At 33.6% G+C, this 24188-nt stretch overlaps 1 protein-coding gene across 2 annotated transcripts in view; it reads left to right on the top strand.

Annotated features, from left to right (window-relative positions):
• LOC143147783 (uncharacterized) overlaps positions 1 to 24188 on the top strand; it is a 146392-nt gene that overhangs the window by 92169 nt on the left and 30035 nt on the right. For both annotated transcript variants that reach the window (XM_076313373.1, XM_076313374.1), the window contains exon 3: positions 15614 to 15674. In XM_076313373.1, coding sequence (XP_076169488.1) covers positions 15614 to 15674 — 61 coding nt within the window. The remainder of the gene's footprint in view (positions 1 to 15613; positions 15675 to 24188) is intronic.

Here is a 24188-nt window from a genome sequence, read left to right as displayed (position 1 = left end):
CGGAAGGTTTACGATAGACATCATTCAACAGTACATCGATAAAGTGCACTCGATCTGAAATTCATGATATTCACGCTGTATTGGAAACACGTTGTAGAAGGCTTTTGATCATGGAACCATTCGCAAATAGGGCATTGCCATCTTAGATTCGAATTACTTCCGTCGTACGATTCTGTTTACCGTTTATTACTTCTATTTAGTCCAGAATAATATATTCAAATACTTGGTGTACTCGATCATTTAATTACATATTTTAACTCGTTTCCACGTTAATTACGTATTATTATGTGCATTGTTATAAATAATCGTAAGTTCAAGACTACTCTGTATCGATAAACCTAAGTGGTCTCGTGGAACTCCGGTAGTTCGTATTTAAAATTCTCTAACCAGCTTCTATTTTGTAATTAAAGAAGACAATATTGCTTTTTTAACTGCACTATTACGCTACGTCGTTTATTTTACTAACATAATCACCATTAGCTCTTATAACAACCTGTTCCTTATATTAATTCTCTAATCACGCTTCCAATTATGATACCATTTCCAATCCTTTTTTCAATTATGATTATAATTTTCATTTTCATTTTCATTTTATCATATTTATGTTTCTAATGGTAACTTTGATTTTAATTGTATACTACCTTTAATCATAATTATTCTTTCATAATTAAATTCCTGCTTCTTCTAGAATTTACAAACTTACCGGTCTTGAAACTTTAATTTTCGTTTATTTTATTTCTTAATTTAAGCGCATAAAATAAACGAATAAATGATTTAGCGATACTATAGAACGACCGTGTATTGTGTTAAATACAAATACATGGCAATCATGAGCGCATTGTGCCAAATGGTAATTACAACTATTGGTTTGTTTTATTCCAGAATTGAATAGCAAAATAATAAGATAACTTGTAATCTATAATGTCTGTAGTGATTGTATACATACAATAAATATAAAAACATAGATCGGTAATGAATCTACGAACGAGAATGCCTGATTTGCCGAATGTTTGTTGCATTGAAGTATCATAATTATGTAATTATTAAAAATTATTAATCATTTTTAATTAAATATTTAATTATAATTTTAATGAAAAATTATTATATAATAATATATAATTATGACAAATTATTAACAAATTTACTTTTTCACAAAGTTGTAACGAGAACAATTTCTTGTTAAGAAGAACTCAATAAATACATTTATTTCTCGACAAATTTATTCTTTCAAGAAATTGAGACAAACGATTTTGGATTTGTTCAAAATTTGGTTCACAATAAAAGATTGCTAAATGTTTCGAGTACAATAATTTTACAACGATTCCTTCCAAGAAATGCTTGGGAGAAATGTTAATGTCTCTTCGCTAATCAAAACTTTATAACATATTGCATTTGGAGAATATAATTCAAAGAACACAGTTCAGAGAGTAATATTTAAAATAAGAAAAAAGAAAAATTGTAACCTTACGCAATTGCGTTTCTCACTTTATTTACTACAGTAATATTGAACGTCATTCCTTAATTAACATAATCAAGATGAATATATACAAAGCATACGATTAAACAACACGTGTGAAAAATAATTTCGTTACAAACTTTCCTGCCTCGAATATAACACACAATTCCTTTCAAAACTGATCTTTCTTTCTATAGTATATTTGGTACACAATGTTCATTCTAAAGACCAATTGAAGTTAAACTGATCCATACGTACTCGTTTATAAAAAGATAAAACTGAAGGAAAGAAAACTTGATTTAATATCTACATACACACACACACATACGAAATATGCATAAGGATCGTAAGTGAGCTTCAACCGCGTTTTTACAAATCTGTGTAACTCAAGGACTCACGGCACATTTTTACTAACTTCACGATTCTCTTAACTCTTTCCAACTTCTGGATCTCCTCGCATATTGATTCCGCAGTTATGGCGACGCTTTTTCACTCGGATGACATTACTATGTATGAGAACGCGTACGCCGCGAGTTTTTTACAAATTTGTTGGAATCAAAATCGAGAAACAAGAATGTTTTAATCAGGAAAGGGATATTGAACGGGGAACGTGTTCTGTTCGTGTGATGAAACGTTCGAGAAATAGAACATTCGGATAACGGAAGTTTGAACGATGGGGATTATTCTGTACCGGGATATCTATGTGTTAAGTTAGCAGCCGTTGGGTAACAGTCGCTGTTAACCTCGATAGATCGAATTTCATTAGAATTCAATGTCTGTGTCTCGAGTAAACTCCCTATTTTCCAGGAGGCAATTGCATCGACTTCGGATGATCGGCTTTGTACCTGGTGCCGTGAATACACATTCGATTGTCTCACGTTGCAACGAAGCCCTTTGTTGAATCACGAGTTCGCATTGATTTCCACTGCGCGTTGAATACCTACTTACTGCAATTTTTCACCCAACATGCAGGCCTCGAGTAATCCATTCTTAGAGGATAAAGCAAATGAGCCTCGTACGACGAAGGCAAATTAATTCTTGTTGTTGCGTTTCGTTAAATAGTCCCTGCTTTTCGTTTGTTTCGCCACGGGTTCGCAGTTGATTAACAGGTTTTAATTAACGCGCGAGCATCGAATCGGTGAACTTAATTTCACGCTGAAAAACGTCACTAACGAAAAAGTGATTATATTTGTCTCCTTCGTGCGGAGATCGGATAATATGGATGGGATAACGAGAATGTTTCAAGCAATCACGGAGAATTAATTAATCACTTGCAGAGCATCGGTTAGGTACGATCGAATAAATATGTGCATATCTCTAGGTGGAAAAATAGCCCTTATCGCAAGAGAGGTATGCCTTTCGTTATAATTGCAACGTCGTGCAAGAGATTTGCACATTTGATTCGCCGACTGAATTTTTCTTAAATTTCACAGAATAAAAGAACGCAGTATCAGTCGTGCATTTTCTATTTTGCAAGGAGATCCTCGTATAAACTGCCTCTCTATAAACTGTACACTCTCGAAACAGCGCAGAGTTTTTTTAAGGAGGGATGGTAGCGAATTTATTTCTGAAATTAACTTTTCATATCTCGGATTCAAGTCCGGTCACGTGCGAATTGTCCGACAAAGAGTAAACAAAATACAGAAAGAATGAACCCGAGAGTGAATTCAAAATAACACCGCGCGCGTACTGCTATGATGACACTCGTTTAAAGTAACAACAACGTTGGTAACTGTAATTAAAAATAATCCAAGTACAGGCACGTGAGAGATCATGTTTGGTCTCATTTTTATCGTGAGAATCTCGCCAATCCATTGACAATACTCTCACGAAGATAAAATGAGAAATCTAACATATTAATCTTTCATCCGTATACGATAGAACATTGTAACGTTATTATCATTTACATTAATTCTTCGGTCTTTGAAAAAACCTTTCCAACTATGACGGAGGTTGCAAAAATACGCAAATACTTTCCGGCAAAATTCAAAATACCAAACTTCGTTAAATATCAAATTGATATCGATAAAGTATTGAACAGCTATCGATACCTTCGACAAGTGTTCAACAAGTTTCGATTCGATACAGTACCTCTCTGAATTCACTTTAAGGACTATCGGTATTTAGTTTTAATTTGCATTAATTGCTATAACACGTGTTATCTACAATTTACAAGTATTTCCTGAAATGGAATTTTTCGTAACACTCAGTGTTGTTTAAACGAGGCCTCGTGAGACCTCAGATTCTTTCTCTCTCGCCCAAACGTGATACTACGTAGTAGTAACCATATATAGTGCGCAGCTTCTGTAAAATTTTTCTCAGAATAGACACATTAGTTAATTTTGCTTGCAACGCAGGTGAAAGAAACAATTAGAAACAGGCGCGTGAAAAGCCCCTACGGTGATTGAACGCTGGTATAACGTAATTGGTTGCTCGATAAGTTTTGTCGTTCGATAAGAAATGGCGCTATTAGGTTCGTCGTTTTATTTTTCTAAAGATGGTACTACTGTTCGATGAACATGTGTGAAGTTTCACCTAGATCTGTCGACTCGTTCGTATATTTACAATCGTTCAAAGTTCAAGTGTCATTGTATTTTTTTACAATGGAAAAAAACGACAAAACTTATCGAACAACCTAGTATAAATAAAACTGGTACAAATCGCACGAGTTCATGGTCGCTCGAGCCGAAGAACGAAAACAGTGGTGAAGATGATTCCGTAGATTTTTATTGAGGGAAAGCGCGGCTATTTATCGAGGGGTTGCTGTATTTAGTTGCCGTTGCCTCTGCAAATATATACGTTGATTTAGCTTCTTGAATCGAGTTTAATGTTTCTTTAACCTACAATTTTTCGAACGGTATTATTACTTTTAAGGACGAATTAGTTTCTTCGTACATTGTTTCTAATCGATTAATGTTCACTTTGCTTCTTGCTTTTCTCGTTTATGTATCGCGCTGGTGTAATAATTGAAATGAAATTGAATGGTAATTGTGATAATAAAATTGTCCGAAAGTAGTGTTTACATACACAAATAAACGAATGAAAATAGAAACGACAAGTTACAAGCAGATACGTTAATCAAGGTTTATAGTTAGATTTGTACATGGCTCCTTAACGATTGTTGATATACCGAAGTATTTGTCAGTATTACGCTACTCCTTTATAGTTTCAATACTAGTGTTTATAACGAAAGCAGTGTTCACGTAAACAAATAAACGAAAGAAAATAAAAATTACAAGTTACAAGCAGATGCGTTAATCAAGGTCCAGATTGGTACATGGCTCCTTAACAATCGTTGATATACTAAAGTATTTGTCAATACATTACTTCTTTATAGTTTCAATAGATTGCATTTCACCACCCTTAATTCAAAAATGAATTCAGTGATGGTGAAAAATGACCTTGCGACCAAAGTGACGCTCTGGTAAGTGATAATCTCCGCTTTCTTTTTTCTTTTCCCCCTTCATCCGCTACTTTTATATATCGAGCTTTTAAAGGCGTGGAATTAATTCGAAAGTAATCCGTTTTCCATCAGGCTTCAGCAAGAAGTGGTGGACGACTTAACTCCGATGAATCGATTGTGTGTATCGAAGCGAGCTATTGGCGAGCGTTCAAGTTCAAATCGATTAGCGTTAAATCAGTCTGCCGGCAGGAGACATTAATAACGGTCAAACGTAACCATGACCGGGGGAAATTATTTTCTTCCCTTGTTGCAGCATTGGCGTGCGCACGTAGAATGAACGAGAACGCGTTGAAAATTGAAAGAGTCTTCCGTTGAAGCTTTACAAACACCATTGTGTTCCTGTAAGTGGTACGTACCGAGTGTACCTAAAATGTTTATCTGAACTGTACCAACGGTAAAAATGTAATGAACAAATATTCTACAAATCTGAATCCACAAATATTTTCGTTTCGAATTAGATTCAATTTTTGAAAACCAGAGTGCCAGTTCAAACTGTAGAACTTCCAAAAAATTTCGACGAATCGTCAAAATTCTGGGAGACATTTAGAATCTACGCAACCTAAGATTTGTCACAGCGTCTATCTTTCATTTGATCGAAATTTGTGAATCCTGTCCAGATTGATTTTTTCGTTTTCCTTTGTGAATCAACGTCTAATAAAAATGACAAAATGTACGAATAAAATTACCAAAACGTACAAAGTTACGCACAAAATTGACAAAATGTGTAATTTTTACATATTGTCGTTAATACATTGTTAGAACACGATAAATAATTTATTAGACTTTTGATCTTGACTAATTTTAATCCTTGTATATCTTGGAGCTATCGAGGGAACTGTCATTCTATAGCAACTCTACGACTTGTCACACAAGTTTAATATTTCTAAAGTTCGAACCGAAGCAATTGGCTGAGGCGTTTAGAGTGCCGTGTTCTCTTCAAAAAATAGAATTTAATAACGATCTCTCTTACCACGTTCACAAAAATCTTACCAAGTGGTTTCTAGTAAACAATTTAAGATATATCTAAATAAATAGATCTAAACATAATAATAAAAGTGAAATTGGAATCAGCAGTATTATTTTATTGTTATTTAGTATTTAAGTATAAATATTTATCAACGTTGCTACTAACATTTTTTTCATCTTAGATACACCCTATAGAATTGCTTGGGTTTTTATCCACACCGATTCGTAAATTAGCCGCTGACGTTCTACGAGTACTATTATTCTACTTGAATGGATTGCAACCGTGTATGTGTGTTTGTACAAAATGTCCGCCAATTTACTTTTCGGTGCAGTTTCTATCTGACCCGTTTTTTGTAAAACCAGCAACCGTGCAGATTTAATCGAAAAGAAAATACGAAGAAAAAAACGGTGAAACTTGACTAAGAGAAAATTTACGAACCAGAATGTAAGAAGTGGTAAAAAGAGAATGGGTGTACATAGAATCGAATAAATCTAATTTCTGAGAAATAAATTTTTATGCGATTTCTTACGAGAGCTTATTGTCGTGATAAAACTCGTCCAATCACACTGGCAAAAATCAAGTAAAAATCGGGATTATTTATTTTACTTCGTTGAAAAATTTAATAAGTGAAAAAATACTGCGCAACTTCAAAATGTCCATTCGTATAAACTACGGATCAAATGTTTAAAGATAATTACGACACCCATAAAGTCATCTAAACAATAATGTGCTGTACACTGCTGAATTCACATTTTTGTTGGATACAACACTGGGATAATAAAAATATATTGTTACAATTGAAAGAAATTTTAATGACATTGTCTCTTAAAAATAAAACGACCTTGAGATGAAAAAAAAGTATCGATAAGCGTGCATAAATACACATACCCTTGCTTCTTTTAGGAGAATTACTTTTTTCTTTACACATTTACTTGTATCCTTAAACAACTCTTAGATTTAATACAAGTAATAAGAAGTATACACCGAAACAAATTCGTTCGAAACTATTTATAGCTTTGTGATATTTATTTTGGTAACGTACTTTATGTGTCTAGTGATTTCGACTGCTCCAAACAAATACGTAGTAGTAAATTTTACGATTCAGAATTGACGATGATATTAGTATCCAGGACATATGGCCAGAATGCGAAATTCTTCTGCGGATAACGTGGCTTTTTAAAGAGGAAATCTTATTTCAGCGTCGCGACCACGTACATCGTATAAAGAATTCACACCGAAAGCCACTTCGTATCCTACTTTCCGAATGGTTACACGGTCGATGCTCGATGAGCCGCACGATCTATACTTTAATTTTACAACGAATTACAAAACTACATCCAATTCGATAATAAATCTATACAATATAGAAATGTTAAATCATCACACGTAATATGTCACATGAGATATTCAATTGATAACCGAAAGTTATCGAAGCTACTCAAAATATTAAATTATTGTAAAATGAAAACGTTATCTTTCATAGATACATTTCAACGAAATTGTAATATTAGAACATATTGTAGGAATTTATTCAGGGCTGGTGGTTATAAAATAAGGGTGAATAAAGTTCTAGGATATACGTGTATCGAATAAGGTAGTAGTAGGAACAAAACATTGTCAAAGCACAGAATTAATAACTACGCTAACTACGTTGACTACGCTATTCTTATTTTACGCGACACGACACGCTTCGACAATTTTCCAACAATGACTGCCGCCCTAAACACTCTTCTCTCGCACCTTATATCCTCACACGCATTCATTCCCTTTTATTCTAATTTTTAATCTCTCTCGCTCCATGCGTCTGATCACCCTACGCCCAAAATAGATAAAAGAACGTGTATGAAAATTGTGCTATTGAACATGAACAGTTTATAAATATTTACAATTAATCGTGTTCTTTTAGACGATTTTTACGTTTACTTACAAAAATATTTCCTTCAACGGAAATAAACTTTGATATATCAATAGAGCATGATTCAAGAATCATCATCAGAAGATTCAAGATCAATAGAAAATGATTCCAAAGGATACTTAAATGGCTGCTAAAGGATCTACTTGCACAATTTCGAATTCCCAAGTAGATAATAAGGATAGAATGTAAATAATCGGTGGACGTCGCTATTAATTCGCTATTAATCAATTTATTCGCATATACTTTTATTAATGAGTACGAAGGTACTTCGTTCACTTAAGTGAAGTGTTAATATTTCAAACATATTGATCATGTTTGTTGGAATTTGTTCAATGTGTGAATTGGAAAATTTATTTAGAATTATTGGTATTGATACATAAACTGTTTGTAAAATTGTCGATTTCAACATTTCCAAAGATATTGTACACCTATTACACGAAAACAGTAAAATAAAAGTTTTCGCACATTTCTAGTGCGAATTCCATTTAACTGATTTTTACTCCGAACAGTCTTGCTATTCGACGCGTTGATATATTCAGGATCGGAGTTGGGAAGTTGTTACGAGTGGATCAATCAATAGCTGTTGAAATTGTACACGTGCCCGATGATTACATTTTATTTACACATGTGCTCATCCCTAGGGTGTATAAGTTAAATTCCTGGTTGAAACTTAATAAAACTTCTGGAACCAGATGGTAGTCCCTGAGTTAAACTTCGAAACTAGTTTTGCACTGTCTTTTGGAATTTGATTATCATCGCAAAAGGGTGTCTGAAATGTTACTCTATGTTTCATTGTTCCAATGCGATACAGTTTTGTATTGTCCAAGAAGCATACCAGGTAAAAACATTCACCTGGAAATATACGCTGTTAAAAATAATAATGAGCTGACCTATCCAGATAAAGTGGTACACTGATAGTTATTTATACTATTCGAACTAAGCATTCAGTGAAAATCCTACGAAATTAAGCATGGAATATTTCTTACATTATCAGCGTTTAATTCGTTCTTTAAAATCTGATATTTACTTCATTCTCTTTATCTTTGACAGTCAACGCCCACTTCTATGAGAATTTGTTACATTTTTCCTGTTAAAAAATCATTTAACGGTACTTCTGTTTACTATTTTTGCACTAATTGAATAAAATGTTTCTTCTTTTGATGAATTTAATGTTATTTTCCTTTTGAAAATTATTTTTTGCGATTTACGTTCCATTGTTGTACGTTTGGTATTCACTTGAATGAATATGGTGACGATTTGTGACAAACGAGTATCGTATTAAATTGTGAGACTTCTTATGATATGACAATGGTATTGACATTGTAAATATTTATTTCAAAATTTCCTGAAAACATTAAATTTTTAATTCTGCCAATACTTTTGTCCCGCTAAAAACAGGCCACTATATAATTTTTATTGTTTCTCTTTATTACAGGTCTAGTTCATTGTTATAATTTATAATGTATTGAAACTTTGGACTCCGAACTTGCATTTTGAAAAAGAATGAAACAAGAAGTTGTGTTTCTTTTTTTCACCAATGAAAAATACTTTTTTGTTCATCACTGTATTTAACTTCGTTCTTCGAAAATTTATCTATATAGCACACATATTCTTTTCAATATTAACCTGTGAATTTCTGGCAATCAAATAAACGAAATTCGTCAAAAAGAAAAACGCGACGAAGCCCTAAAGAGATCAACAACTCTATAAACCTTCGATAACAATTTTAAAATCCCTTTAGAAACCAAAAATCACGTGTTGAAATAAAAGAAAAATGGTACTGATGTATAATACAATTTATGAAATGATGGATAATACAGAAGCTACATGATTCCAAAAAGAAATAAAATCCATTTCTAGTGAAAGACCTTCGAATAAAAGAGTAAGTAATTTTGATAAGGCTTTGAATTGGACACACGAACTTCCCTTACTCTCGTTTATCAACTAGAAAAAATCAATCAAGCTATAAATTAACTTTTGCGAATTGTATCTTACAATTGAACATGTTTTTGTCACATATTCATTGTTACTCCAGTGAAGAAAAAATCAGGGTGTCGCTTCAGGTAAAACACAATTACTAAATAATGAATAGTATTGTAAAAATGTAGTTTTCCAGAGATATCAATATGACACAATTTATGTAAACATAATAGAAACACATTTTTCCAGCACGTTTTATCCTCTTGAAATCGTACTATTGACGGCATGACTCAAAGTAACAAATTGTAATGATAATACAATAATCTCTACAAAAGTACTAATTGAAAATTTACGCAATAAAGCATAATATGTAACGATTGGTTGTAGTTCTTAATGCAAGGATTAGATTATTGGATAGTTCAATAAATTAGCTTCTGATGTTGAGTTTCTGTAAAATTATGCAGTTGATGTATAATGTAATTAAAAAGTAATTCACTTGTTACCAACATTAACTTTGATTTTATACTGGAATTCTATTCGCCGTTACTGTTTTCCAACGAATTATGCATACACACATGTACACTACTGTCCGAAAGTTTTGGGTCACAGCTTTAAATTTGATATTATTGTTAATTTTTCTTTAATCGAAACAAAATGTTTTTTCAGTATTTTTTTTTGTATACTTGCTACAATTTATAGATCGATATATTAATATCTAAAAACAAGAACATGTAGGAAAAATTATTATATGTAGTGTTTTGAGACAGTTGGTATAATGATAAACAAGAGGTGATTCTACGTAGACATAAATATAAATGAAAAATGTAAAATATAATTTATTATTAAGTACGATTTAGCTACCATGTTTCTTCGTTATTCATTGTTTTCACCTTTGTTCATACTTGTAAAGATTAACAGCGATACTATCTACTTTTTATTAATTTTACTGTCTTGTAACTATTAATTAGAACCAGTTAAATTGGTATTGATATAATAATACCGTCAATGTTTACAAACATCATTACAAATTGAAATAATGAGTAATGGAAAGAAGTGTCGACTGTATGTCGTATTGAAATGCACTAGTATTCCAAAAATATATTAAATTAATTTTCTCGAAAAGAAAATCTCGTACGAAGGAACTTTATTCTATAATTTCAATTTATTCCGTCACGAGGCGTTACCTGTTACCCAGCTGTTCCCTTCATCTTGGAACACCCTGTATGCAATCGCTTATTGGATTGTTGTGGAATGTCAACATCATTCTTCTCACAGTTTTCAATTCCATCGTTGTTTTTTTTTTTTAAATATAGTCGTCATAATACGATCCTAAAATTCCAGAACTTTAAGCCAGAGGTAATGGATATTTTATAATAAATTTTCAAAAAGATATTGCCCTATGATAATATATCGTCTAAAATGATTCTACTTCGGAGTACTGCTATTACATCAAAAACGGTTGAAAGCGTATCACAATCTGTCATTGGTCGTTTTATGTAGATGATGCATCGTAGCTGACGGATATTATTTTGAATATTTATGACGAAACGTCACTAACTTACAATTTTAAATTCTACATTTCTACTGTATTTTAAGTTAGACATGGTAAGAAAAACATTACAAAATTATACATTATAATTTTAATCTTTTAGAATAAAAATAAGTACATAACTTTATTCCACAATTTTATAATATTTACTTGAATTTGAAACGATCGAAGATGAAAAACAAAAGACGCTCTGCTATCCGCCGAACGATTTTTATATTGTTGGTCGTTTGTCGTCGTCATCATCATTGTTTACATCTAACCTAATTAACAACTTTGGAAAAAGTAACATTAGAAAGAACATTTGTCTTATAATGTATTCACCATTCAAAACCATTCAAATTATATATATATATATATATGGAATATGTATTTGTGTCACGAAATTCGAATGAAATACACTTGAAAATTGTTCAGATGATAAAATTGTACTAATTTTTCGTAATTTTCTCGGAAAATAACGCGTCGACACGCTTTTTTGTGAAACCTATTACGTGATATACTTACGTCACTTTTTTCAATTAGCACACCCCTTAAATACTGATTGACAATTTACTATTAAAACCTCAGCGTTATTAGTAAGAAATTTATTATTCTTTTGTTTCGTGTAAATTAATTTTTGAACAATGCTGAACACATTATTTTTATACAATAAATAAGTATGTGAACGTTATTTTATCTGGAAAATTTTATTGGAATAATGGACGAATAAATGCAACGTGTACCACATTAATTACAATACTTATTCAATTGGAAAGTTATTTGGTTAACTTTTTATTTGTCCAATGTGAAATATAATGCCATTTTATAATTGAAATTCCAATTTTTATTGCACGAATAACAGTTAAAAAGATGTTTATAATTTATTTGTTATTCGACATTTCTATTTTTATAAGAATTCTGTCTCTTTCTCTGTTAAGAAATGAAAACTACAAATTTATAAATATCTTACAATGTTATTAATATAATAGTTTGAGTCTGACAGATACGAAATTATTCATTATTCTTATTTATGTGTCATTCATTATTTGAAAATAAATATGTCCATTATAGTTCTCAACCCCCTTCCTCTCCTCTCTTCTTTTCATTTGAGAAATCTTATCTTTGTAGCTTTGAATAAATGTTTATTTACACTAGTAAATCGAATAAAGTCCTTAAATAGTTCTTCCAGAGTAAATGTTTGCAATCCATGGAAATGGTTTGATATGTACACCACGTACTGTAAGTAATTTATGCGTATGCACGTTTCGATACATGGAAACCTCATTATCAGCACATTGATTGGGATTCAATATCCTTCGATAGATACATACATTCATAAACATACTCGTTAATGCACATGTAAATAATATCACCCAGGTACTCTTAATGAAAATTATAAAACGAGTTTGAATACCGTAAGATTACACTGCAGACAGTAAAACGAAATTATTCTTAACGTTTATATGATACACTTTGCAATAGTTACCTTGTCATAGGGGTTGCTGAAGTACAAAAATTGATTCGTTATAAACCACGAATTATATTCAAAATAACAAGTGATATTAAGAAATTATACAGTTTCGATTTAAATATTAATAACACAATTTTATCATAATTGAACAACAAAATGTTCTTTTCACTAATAATAGCTAATTTAAGCATTTTACTAATTAAACAATTACTGACAATGCTGGTAAAAGTGAGTAAAATTCATGTAAATCGAATATTTTAACAAAAGTTATTTAATGCAAAAGGTTCAAAGAATAACTAAAGAGCACGAACACCGAACTATATTAAATTTTAAATTCGACCAAAGAAATTACTTCAATCTTATCAATTAGAAAATTACAAACAACATTATGAAAGCTTAGCATTGGGTATAAATCTAACACACTTCGTATTGATAAATATATTGCGAAAACATAACTTGTTAAATCAAACGTAACTAAGTACCTTATGAATAAAACGATTTAGAAAATAATACTGACAACGAATTCAGCATTCACGGTTTCCTTGAAATATATTCCTCGATTTTCAGAATTTTCGTTATTTTTCGTAAGCGTTCGGTGCCTGCAGCCATAAAATCCTTCGTGCTAAGCCGTTCACTTAGAATCGCTGTTCATGCATGTTCGCATTATGCACATCCACGCGGATGTAGACCCAAAGTTTACAGCTACGGACGCTCCCTTTATGCAATCAACTGTTGAAAGGATTATATCACTCGCTATGCGTGAAACTTCGATCGTAAGATTGTCAAATCCGTTTAAAATGTTGCGGTAAACCATTATTGCGATTACACGTTTATGTGCGTGCACACAGTCTTTCATGAGCAAACATTCTTAAAACGAAAACGGTGTTTTTCCACCCACTTCTTTGGTAATGGAACACTTGCAACCACGGTGTTAATTTTCCAAAGATTGTTATGTAAGGTAACAAACAGTAGATTACCTTTTCTAAGCTAGAATTAAATGTTATCTAAGACTCGGATTACGTAAGATAGACCATTTAAAGTCATTCTTATCAGTTGTTTAAGACAACAGACTATTCTTTCATTTAATATTTGAGCCTCTGTTTGTAAACTTTCTGCTTGCACGAAGGCCATTCAATATTCACTTGTTAAAATAAAAGCAAACACTTATAACTGTTACTGTCTCGGTATAAAAATGATATTCTATTCTTTCAAAAGATTTACATAGAAATTAAACACCGAAACAAAATCGATATTCAATGTAATTGTAAAGTTACTTTTCATGTATAACACTGGAACGTCTTTTCTTTCATGTTTGGTCAATATTTTGAGATCTTTTGAACCTCTATTATTTAAAAAATTATTAATGTTTATTGCAACCACTTTTTCATTGTTCCTTATAATATTATATTTTATGTTATGATATCTTTGGTTGGAATTTTAATACGTACTGTCTTACATGGAACAACTACAAATGTCCGACACTAATTTTGCGAAACTTGGCATGCTGTTAAAATAGGAGCGTAATCTTGAGAGACCATATAATCTTTTATCGGCAAGGACTCGAGTTTAAAGATTTAAATTACCCCTGAAGATTTCACTGCTCCGATGGTATCTCCAGAACTACCAAATTTATCTAAAACAGTCTTGGACAAAAGTTATGTAACTTTTAATGTAGTAACTCTTTTATGAATTCATAAAACATTAGGTTACTTCATAAGTCTTTGCGTATTTAACTATGCACGCTTTTGATTCAATGCAAGTGCACATAAACATAGGGTTATAAATTGAAAGCACGAAACATTCGTCCCTGCTTTATGAATCCTTCACCGGTTGAAAAAGATTTTATCAAGACGATTAACATTTTTCGATTAAAAATCAAGTAACGAAAAACTTATACTATTTATACTCTGATTTTCAAATTTAATAAAAGATCGACCTCGTGTGAGTATCCACAAAACGTATACTGGCATTTACTCCAAAATTAAGATAACGTTTTGAAAATTAAAAACTTTAAAAACTTAGATGTGTTAAAGTTGAGAGTGGACGAGTATTTAAAAATAAATCGATTAATTTCCACGAATGAACTATCGCTAAATTAATTTGGAGTGACGTGAAAAGAACATAAAATGACCATTCAGTACACGATTAATGTTTTCTGTGTACATGTACATATTTTCCTGAAATACAATTTACTTAAAGAAAAATATGCAGAAACTTGTAAAATGTTTCGAAAAATAATTTATGAATAACATATTCGATATTTTTATTCCGAAAATTATTTAGTATAAGAACAATTAGATGCAGACCTATCGTTCTTTCTTTAGATACGAAAAATTTGATTCTTATAACGAACCACTACCACCGAATTATACAAAATCTAAACTTGCAGACATTACGAATTTACCAAATCGCAAAGAAATCGGAAAAAAGAAACAATATTATTCAACATATCGGAAGGAACAACGAAAGATTTGCAACCATCATATATTTAAGAATTTCAAATCTGGTAAAGTTAATCGTAGATTGTTGAAAAGAAATTTCCACATTTCTTAACCAGTTAAAGGAGAATTATCACAAATATGTATTATTCCGTTAAAAATGACTGATTGAGAAATCAACGCACTTTCGCGGTATCTACTAAATTTCATTCCGAAAGTGCAAGATAAATCTTCCTTCTCGAAGGTATTCTTCTCACGCCGGATCGTTTTATTATCGCGCTGCTTATTCCTGCAGCGTTTGCATTTCCATAAATCGTGTCCCGTTCTGTGTCTCCGTGGCCATTGTGAAACAAAAGCAAAACATTTGATAGATGTATCGTCGAATATCCAATTAAAATAAAATTAATTGCTCAGGCAGTTTGTTCAACCCTTTTCCTGGTATTTTTCTGTTTCAGTTGTATGCGGCGTCGGGGCGGATGTGGCGTACCATCGACACGTCATGGGGTTTTACGTTACGTGAGGATAATTCAACATGCGTATACCGTAATTCAACTCAATTATCAGATTCCGAGGGTGAAGCATTTAGAAAAAGAGTTCTGCGTTCGTCGTATTTCGTTTGTTGAAAAACAACCGATGAAAAAGTTGCATGCAACTCGAGTTATTGTATAATACTTCCATGACTGCGAAGCTCGAATCGAAATATCGCCTCGACGAGAAGATGATTATACACGATGTCCACAAAAATGTAGGATCTACTCGAGGATCAATTCTTCGTATCGGTAAAAATCGAAAATCTCTTTTTGCAATTCGAGACTTCGTTATCGTAAATGCAAGCGGTTAATGTGTTTTTACACGTGTATGAACACGTGTCTCTCGTATGAATGCGTGCGTATGTAGTTCACGATCGGTTGATCGATATAAACAGCGAATAATACATTTTATATCTCAGCTTTCGATTTCTTTTCACACGAGGAATTGATTCTCGAAACGATCTTACATTTATGTCTATTGTGTATATGCCTAGGGAAACTAGGACATGTTTCCTCAATTGTCGATAAAATTTTGTTTAGGTAATATTATTTCGAATACGATTTACGACTACCACAGTTGTATCAATAATTCTTTAACTATTCCCATATTATTTTGAATATTAACCTAGTTCAAAGACAAAATTTATTCATCAACAGGTGACCACATGTATAACAGTTTGCTTCGTGTATGAAATAACTTTTTACATAAAGTGAGGTAACGTGTCACGAACTTAAAAATGCATCGTTATTAAGGAAATTATACAATCAACGCGTTCTTAAAATAACTTAAAATACAGAAAAACGCCTAAAATAATAATTGGAAATAATATTTAATGATCAACTTTATTACAATTTTGGCAAATATAAGTACCGTGGTGTATCAGTAGTAGACAATTTTCATTTAGCGTATTAAACACACTTTTAATCTTTCGTTTCTTGCAAATTCTTTTATTTTCTAAATTGGTATCCATTTCTTAGATATTATAAAAAGTAAGCGTATCGCTAAACTTTTTAATTATTAACTAATAATTTTAGATATCATTTCTTACATTCGAATAAACAAAAAAATCTTTTCACGCGTAAAATAATAAAATATCGTATATAAATCTGTTGAGATTTGTATACGCGTGTCTATAACAAAGTATTTATCCGTGTGAGTGAAAGGACCAGAGACTGTAAATATTAAGGGAGTGTACAGCTGCTTCTGAAACTACTTATTTGCCACATATTCTGCTTGGAAATGTATATTATCCAGAAACGTGACAATCTCTAACTTGGCGACTGAACATCACCAATAAACATGAGGATCCTTCGTTCTGAGTAACCCGCAGTCTGAGTAATAAGATGGAGCATTTAAACGGAGTACAGATGATCGTCCAAGACGTCGGTAACGTGTCACAGCTGCAATCCACGTGGACTTATCGCTGCCAGCGATCGTACAAGGGTAGTCCCAGAAGTACCCGACCTAATTTATAAATGACGGTAGTCGTTTGAAAAGAACAACCAAGGGATAAAGTACCGACCTTATAAAGCTTAAGATTGAAAGTTGACGACGCTACGTTGTTTAATATTTGTTTGACAGCCGTAAATAGTGAACGCTCTCAGTGAATTTGTAAACATGGAAAAAATTGGTTATCGTTATGTGATGCAATACTTTCATTTGAAAAACCTTACTCCAACCGATATCAAAGCGGAGGTAGATTCTACTCTGGGTGAGTCTGCTCCTTCGTTTACAACAGTCAAATATTGGGTAGCAATATCATTGGCAGATCGACCAAATGAGGCAATTACGCCTGAAATGGTGACAAAAATACACAAAATGGTATTGGATGACCGTCGACTGAAAGTGCGCGAACTAGCAGACATGGTAAGTATATTGAAAAGTGCTGCACATCGCATATTGACTGAAAATTTGAATATGAGAAAGCTGTGCGCAACATGAATACGATTACTCACAGTGGAACAAGAACAGCGTCGTGAGGATGTTTCAATTGAGTGTTTGGCAAGGTTTTGCAGCAATAAAGTCGAGATTTTTGCATCGATTCATAATTATTGATGAAACGTGGATCCATCGCTTCACATCTGAGACGAAGGAACGGTCGAAACAATGAAATGAAAGGGGAGAAGCGGCTCTAAAAAAGGCAAAGGCAGTTCCATCTGCAGGCAAGGTCATGGCGTCAGTTTTTTGGGATGCGCGTTGGATAAATTTCATTGATTATCTTCAGAAAGGAAAAAACAATCAACGGCGAGTATTATACGAACTTATTGCAGCGTTTGAGTGATGAAATCAAGAGAAAAAGGCAGACATTTCGCGAAAAAGAAAGTTTTCTTTTATCAAGACAATGCACCAGTTCACACATCCGTTATCGCGATGGCCAAAATCAATGAATTAAAGTTCGAATTACTTCCTCGGGCACCCTATTCGTCAGATTTAGCCTCCTCGGATTATTTTCTGTTTCCAAACTTGAAAAAGTGGCTCGGTGGTAAAAAATTTGCCAACAATGAAGAGCTGGAATCTACGGTTGATGGCTATTTTAGAGAGCTCGACGGTTCTCGTTGCAAACAGGGTATCGAAACTAGTGAACATCGTTGGGAGAAGTGTATCGATCTAAAAGGAGACTATGTAGAGAAATAAAGATATTTTTTCCCAAGTTTTTTGTGTTTTCTTTGTTAGGTCAGATACTTTTGGAACTACCCCCGTAAGTACCTCACAGAGAATCTCTGAATTCTATCGCTAAAAGACGACCACTGTCTCCTCGGAGGTGCGAGCTGTCAATCCTCGGTCTTCAGATTCGACGCCAGAGAGCAAGATCAACTGAGAAAAGAGACGAGCATCAATCTTCACATTCGACGCCAGAGAGCAAGGACACTACGACAAGGTCGACTGAGAAAAAACCTGGGCAAACTCGTGCACACGCAATCACCCATATATCAATAGACTGTGAACTCTGCTTTCTTATATAATTTACATTGCATATAGACTACGACATTTGTAAATATTCATCCACATCATTTCTTCTAAGATAATGATTACGAGGCAGTATTGTACTATTGAACTCAAGGCACAAACAAAATCAGTATCGGGCAAGTTGTATGTTATGACAAGTTGCCCCGTCTGATATTCTTTTATCCGTCGATTATTGATCTCAATAACGTCAAATTTGTTTATCTCAAACGAATGTATAATAAACAGCCTAAATTATATAATAATATCATTATATTTGTATCGATGCGACTAGATAATATCAAAAGTTAAATAGTTACGATAAATCGAACATTGAGTAGAAAATTTATTTACTTTGCCAGAATTTATCTTCTAAACTATGAAACAAATGTAAACAAATCTAAACTATGACATAAATGTGTGCGCACACCACTACTCGATACGATGTATTAAGTTTTCGTCGTAAGATCGTCCCTCAGTGTGCTCATACTTCTTGCGTTACGTTTTGTGAACACACAGAGATAGAAGGACTTGGATAACTAAACTTTTATACTTCAGTTTAGTCTGTAGTAGACACTCGAAAGCCACGAATCGTAAAATTATAGGAATTGTATATTAAATGCCTGATAAAATAATGAGTGAAACAAGTGTCCATTTTCCTAATTTCATATTGTACGAGTTCTGGAAAGGGAATGCGGAAACAAGTGCGACAAATAACATTTGTGTCGTTTATGGGGAAGGTGTTTTATCGGCTCGTATGCAAAATATGATTTAATCGATTTCGAAAAGGAAATTTTAATGTGGAAGATGAGCCACGAGCTGAACGTCCAGTCGAGACTGATTTAGATTGAATTCGTAATCTGGTGAATGAAACGAGGAGTTTGTCGAGAAATATCGCAAATGTTAAACACGTCAAGAACATGTGTACACAGACATTTGAAGAAAATGAGAATCATGACAAAACTGGACGTATGGGTACTGCATCAATTCACAGAGCCTTAATCACGTGACAACTTGCATATCGTTGCTTGCACTTAACGAAACGGAACCCTTTTTGAAACGCATAGTAATCAGAGATGAAAACTGGATCGTGTACGAAAATCCTCAAAGGTAACGAACTTGGACCGAAAGAAAAAATCCAGCAGGACGAGTTGCAAAACCTGGTTTACATCCTCGCAAGGTTCTTTCTGTATGATAGGACTATCAAGGAATTATATTCTTCTAACTACTTCCGCAAAATCAGACAATTAATGCTGACCTATATTCTACGGATATCACGTTATTGGATCTCTACCTCTGTTTCGATCATTACGACATTATTTAATTGGCAAGAAATTTGATAATGTGAACACAATAGAAAATGCTTTACAAAACTATTTGGATGATAAACTAAAGAAATTTGACCCTAGAAGGTGATATATAGAGAATGTACAAGCATAGATTATGAATATAAATGAAAGTTTAGGTCTGTTTAGTATGATTTATAAGAAACGAATTTTCATTTGAATCTAAGAATAAAGATATTTACATAAATAATAATTATTATCATACTTTTGATTTAGCAAGAAAAATAAATTGTTTCTTTGTAATTCTTAGCTTTGTGGATGATTATCTTCCCCTTATTTATAGGTTCAAATTACATTCTACGATTTTTTTTTATACTACCTTGCGGCTATTAAAAAAGTAAATACAAAGACTTATAATAAGATGACCTTCAATTGATTTTGAACCTTGAAACGAAGGGAAAATTTGTATTGTAGAGAGTAAACATTAAGCAGATATGTTGTTATGTTCCAATAATCGTGTTTACTGCGTAAATTATGCTTTATTGGAGTCATAACAATTTATTATTTCGTCAACTCTGAATCAACAATATAATAAAAGTAAACCACATAGTTACTCTTCGCTAATTCTCGTTTTATTTTAAGATTTAAAGTCAGTGGAAAGTTTTCTGATTATAGGACCTTGAATTTGTCTTTTTAGTGACCACTGTTCTTATTGGTTTAAAATTATTGCCTAGGTTACGTGTACCAAAATTTATTTTCCAAAATCGATACACGTCATCTAGAGTTTCCGGAATATAACACTAGAAGTTTGCCCAGAATGAGAAGGAAAGATGTTTAGCATGTCGAATTCCCACGAATTAATGGATCCCTGTATACACTATTTATAATATTAAAACTGTTACCCGCCTGCTACTCCAAAGTGAACGCTTAGCTCTTTATCTAAAAGCGTCTGAAGTGCAGCCAATAGTACCTGAAATCTGTCCTCCGTTGCGGTCAGCTTTCACGGCAGTTTCCTTGAAAAATTCAAGCGACCTTTTCAATGACTTCCTTTTCCTGGCTGCTGGTCCTCTCCATACCCAACCGACACTCGAACCGACATTGCTGCTCTTGTAGCTAATCCGCAATATTCCTTTAAAGATTTTCAATCATGTTCTGCTGTAACTATGGGTTTTCTTTCAATGCAGACGCCGTCTATATACATATGTCTCACTACTGATTCGTTATAATTCTCACTGACGTCGAACACGTTTTATGTACTTTATTTACAGTAATGTTGGAGTTAATATTTACATACTCTGTGTATAAAACTATGGGTATAGCCCATGAAAACTACTCTCTCGTTAACAGAATCTGCATTCAATTTTCTGCCTAGGTTCGATATCGGTAGTTGTTAAGAATCGACAGCTCTTTTGTCGTTGAAACAGTATTTTATTATTAACTTCATTACTATTACCAAAATCACTAAAGATTTCTGTTTACTTGTAAGTGATTAAAACTAACGCTAATAATGATTACCTTACAAGTAATTATATATTTTTAATCGTCGACGTAAAAGGAAAATTTATTTCGTAAATATTTCTAATTTTAAAAGCTCATTCTCGGACAATTTTTTAATAACCTATCTAAAAAGAATACGTAGGATATAATATTAATTTTAAAATTTCGGCATTCCCTGAATTAATCAATTTTATTTTTTTTTCGAATTTTGTAAGTCGCAACAAAACACAATATAAACACATCTTGCCATGAATTTTTGGGATGTCCTAATATTTAGAAAGTACCGTTGAAATGTGTTATTTCATTAATATACCAACGGTCTAGCAATTTCTTGCCTCGACTTTAGCACATTCGACTTCAGCGCCGCTGAAAGCGGTAATTGCGTAATCAGGAAACGTAAAAATTGGAAACCATTTGAGATAGCTATAAATGCGAAGGACTCGGAATTCAGTTTACTCGTTGAAGACGCAATGAAATATCCGTTCCAGGAAAAGTCAGAGCTAGAAAAGATACCGACGAGCACTGAAAAGCATTTCTTAGTTCTCTAAAACTGTCGGTGGCTACAGTTACGATCCGATGCGCCGGAAAAAAAAATCTAATTTTAACGTCCGACTCGATTATAACCCAAGTTGAACCTTTAGCAAGCGAAGTCGCTACAATGAGATTACCTAGCCAGCAGTCTTTGCTCCGGCAATTATCAAAATTTTTCGATTTACCATCCCGTTTAACCTTTTCCTCATCGCGTCCTCGCGACGTCAACCGAGGAAATTTACACATGCCTTTCCAGCCATTTGCTTGCACGCGATGAAACGTCATGTAGAGACAACCAGCTAGCTTATCACAGGCCATATATATCGGCCATCTAAGCCTACATTCGGATTATAACTGCAACCATTGAAGCTAGACACTAGTCGAGCTTTTCACGATGCTTAAAGAAACGTCTGTAATATATTCTTCGGTAACATTATCAACTTATTCAAGATACGCAAAGAAACGTCTGTAATCAACTTCCAAGTACGGTAATCTACGAATTTGTTACTGTGTTACGAATGGACTGTTCCTTTTTGAACTGAGACCCAACCAAATGTAAACCATGCGACAAGAAGATTGAAAGAGATTCATACGTCAAGAGTAAGAGTAAGAACAAACAAGTTTCGTATTACAGGCGCTCGGTCACCGAACTTTAACTTAAGCCTTTGCACTCGAGAGGTGACTCTCGCTCACCACTTGATTCGATGCAATAACTCGTGACTCTCGATCACAACAAGGTTTAACGCTATAAATCGAGCTGTGACGATTTCTATTTAAGCTTGTTTTCTTTGGAACTCGAAACATTGACGCCAATACAGCATCACGAATGGGTTTCCAAGATGTTTATGTATAATCTTACAAAGCGTAGAATGGTACACCTTCAAATGGCTATAAGATCTTCAGATTCCAAATTAGTCCCTGATCAAACCTAGAGCACATTTGTTTAATCAATTGCCAGCACCGAAGTGAATATTTTAATAAGGGAATTCATCAAAGTAAAGTTTCTCTAATTATCAGGGTCACAGTGTCATCTTTCTTAAAATTAATCACTATATCCGTACAAGCCTTCTTTGGCACACACATCTGTTAAATATTATATTAAACAACTGTATAGTATAGCAAATTCAGTTGCTCGGCATAGCCTTATAGAACTCGAGTATTGCAAGCACGTAATGCTTGCCTGCATTCATGCATCTTAGGCTATGCCCAACTTCTTCATAGGATATCTCCATATCTTTCTGCAGTGTGAACTTTTATAGTGTGATATAATTTTGCGGGATTTTCGAATGAATTTACAAACTTTTGCTAGAATTTTTCGCCGATTTTGGGCTTTGGTAACAGCAGAACGTGATAGTCGAGGATGTATAGCTTTAAGCAGTTTTAGCAGTATGATAGGATCGGGTTAAAGAAATGGAAACAAATAATGGACAAAAATAAAGTTTCTGTTCTCAGTAAAATTGATTTTATTTCAATACATCAAATCATCGGAGATACAATCGCATTCCTTCGATCCATTAACATATTCGCACTTTCATACTCATTACAAAAATGTTATTCTTTAAAATATTCTACTTGTTCTTATACCGTAAAAATTATTATTCTAAATTCGCAGCCGATTAGCTCGGTACTACCCATGACGAATAATTATTGTTCGTCGCGAATAATACCGATTACCAGGTCTCACCACGTGGAGGTTGCTGCGAGCGGAGACCCGGAGAGAGATAGATGGAATCAAAGTTCCATCGATCTCCCTCGACACGCGATACAAACGAAGATACTAAACCAAAGAGATGGAAGGAATCAATGTTCCTTCGATCTCCTCGTTTAGTTCTGCCGAGCAATTACATTATGGAAAAATTAGGCAAAATTGGAAAAGACGCGACACGAACCGTGCAGTTGGTCCTACTAGGTCTATCCCGTTTCCCCTCCGTGGTTCCGATTCCAGAGAAAACGAACGACGCCTACCACTCCCCTAGAGAAGTGCCCCGTTTCTCCATCTTTACGACGAGAGGGTCTTATTTTGGAGACTTTCGCAGGGACCGGCAAAAATGCCTGCTCCTGTGCTCGCAACATGCCCCCTCTGGAAGCGGACACACCGGAAGAGACGGCGATAGACCGTTCGGACTACTTACACGGCCGGCCACTTGCTTGTACAAGAAGCAGTGGTGACCGGAACGAGGAACAAGGAAGCGAGCAAAATTAAGCTAAAGATTGGATAATTGCTTGGCAGATCACAGCCTTA

This window comes from Ptiloglossa arizonensis, chromosome 6, assembly GCF_051014685.1.
Source record: "Ptiloglossa arizonensis isolate GNS036 chromosome 6, iyPtiAriz1_principal, whole genome shotgun sequence".
Taxonomy (NCBI): Eukaryota; Metazoa; Arthropoda; class Insecta; order Hymenoptera; family Colletidae; genus Ptiloglossa; species Ptiloglossa arizonensis.
Note: the sequence above shows the minus strand (reverse complement) of the source record. Positions and strands in the feature narration are given on the sequence as shown.